The sequence below is a fragment of the Sinocyclocheilus anshuiensis genome, unplaced genomic scaffold (genome assembly GCF_001515605.1).
Source record: "Sinocyclocheilus anshuiensis isolate Anshui unplaced genomic scaffold, SAMN03320099.WGS_v1.1 scaffold283, whole genome shotgun sequence".
Taxonomy (NCBI): Eukaryota; Metazoa; Chordata; class Actinopteri; order Cypriniformes; family Cyprinidae; genus Sinocyclocheilus; species Sinocyclocheilus anshuiensis.
This window is the reverse complement of record NW_015549605.1, coordinates 279,320-281,007: the sequence shown is the minus strand read 5'-3', so window position 1 is coordinate 281,007 and position 1,688 is coordinate 279,320. Positions and strand designations below refer to the sequence as shown.

The following is a 1,688-nucleotide window of genomic DNA, read 5'->3' as shown; positions in this document are numbered from 1 at the left end:
TATATATACAACAAAAATTATATATATACATATATATATATATATATATATATATATATACACACTGTGTGTGTGTGTGTGTGTGTATATATATATATATATATATATATAAAAATAGAAAGTAGTTATTTTTAATTGTAATATTATTTAACTTTTACTGTATTTTTCATCAAATGAATTCAGCCTTTATAAGCATAAGAGACTTCTTCAAAAACATTTTACAAATATGACACCAAACTTTTACATTGACGATGTAACTTGTAGGAGTAAACTAGCATAACAACCATGGATTAAAGCCTCATTTAAATCTAGTTAATTGGATGCTGTATTAAAGACAGAACGCTAATTCAGCTGTGTTTTCAATCTAGTCAGAACAAAAGTGTGTCCTTCCGGATTCGCTGATGTCTAGGTATTCAGGATGTCAGTCAACATGTACAGTGGCCATATGGAAGCCCAAGTGCTGTTCTGGGTACTACGGCAGAGACTGTCTTGGTAAGCAGTGTCTCGCTGTACTATTCACAGTAAACAGCTGACATAGACCCCAGTTCAAACTATTGAGCTATGCTGGTTAAATATAATACAATGGCTACAAGTATACACACCCCTTTTGATATGTACAAATAGAACATATTAACCATTACATTTTTTACATCTCAAAAACCTGCAATTTTAACAGGGATATGTAGACTTTTTATAGCAGTTATTTTGCCAGTTGATAAGAACATTTTCCTGTTCTCCAGCATGTCCTGGGGGTCCAGGATCTCCTTGCAGTAACCATGGCAAGTGTGACGAGGATCACTTAGGCAATGGCACCTGCACTTGCGATGCTGGATTCACAGGTGTAGCCTGTGAGCTGTGTGTGGATGGCCATTTTGGACCAGATTGCAAAGGTGAGCCTTTTCAAAATTAATTTCAATTGACTATATAAAAAATGATATATATTATATAATTATGAACTTGGTTTGTTTCCTCTTCCTAAGCCTGCAACTGTACAGAACATGGGTCGTGTGATGAGAGTCCTAAAGGTACAGGTTCGTGTTTTTGTGAACAGGGCTGGACTGGTCCACGATGTGAGAACAAACTAGGTACAGACCTTCTGGTTATTCTTTTGTTTTTGGGTTATATACCAGACTAGAAAAAGACAAGCATTGCTTTATACCTGTAAGTCCATTTCATGTGTTTCTGATGTTTCAGCCGATGGTCCTGTCTGCAATCCGGCTTGCCATGAGAAGGGCGTCTGCATGGAGAATAACACCTGTGTCTGTAAACCCTTCTATGAAGGAGACGGTATCACCTGCACAGGTACATACATGAAGATCTCAATAGCAAAAGTGATGATAAAACAAAAGTAAACCAGCCACTCACTCTTACCTCTTTGGCAGCGGCCAGTATGTGCAAGTACTGGAACGGTGGCTGTTCTAAGGATGCTAAATGCAGTCAGAAGGGGGAGCTGTACGTGAGATGTACGTGTTTCAAAGATTTCACTGGCGATGGCTTTGAGTGCTCACCGGTCGACCCCTGTGCTGATGGTGAAAACGGTGGGTGTCACGAACACGCTACCTGCACCATGATTGGAGCTGTAAGCAGACCTTTCTCTTATTATAGCTCTTTTAAGAGAATGTGATCTTTATACAGATACATAAACCTTTACACATCCATAAACATATGCAATGTGCGTTTGTCACCAG

At 38.5% G+C, this 1,688-nt stretch overlaps 1 protein-coding gene across 1 annotated transcript in view; it reads left to right on the top strand.

Moving 5' to 3' along the window:
- LOC107658796 (stabilin-2-like) overlaps positions 1–1,688 on the top strand; it is a 37,199-nt gene that overhangs the window by 27,279 nt on the left and 8,232 nt on the right. The window contains exons 55-59 of the mRNA XM_016447446.1: positions 369–492; positions 741–890; positions 981–1,085; positions 1,195–1,302; positions 1,383–1,579. Of these exons, the coding sequence (XP_016302932.1) occupies positions 369–492; positions 741–890; positions 981–1,085; positions 1,195–1,302; positions 1,383–1,579 (684 nt within the window). The remainder of the gene's footprint in view (positions 1–368; positions 493–740; positions 891–980; positions 1,086–1,194; positions 1,303–1,382; positions 1,580–1,688) is intronic.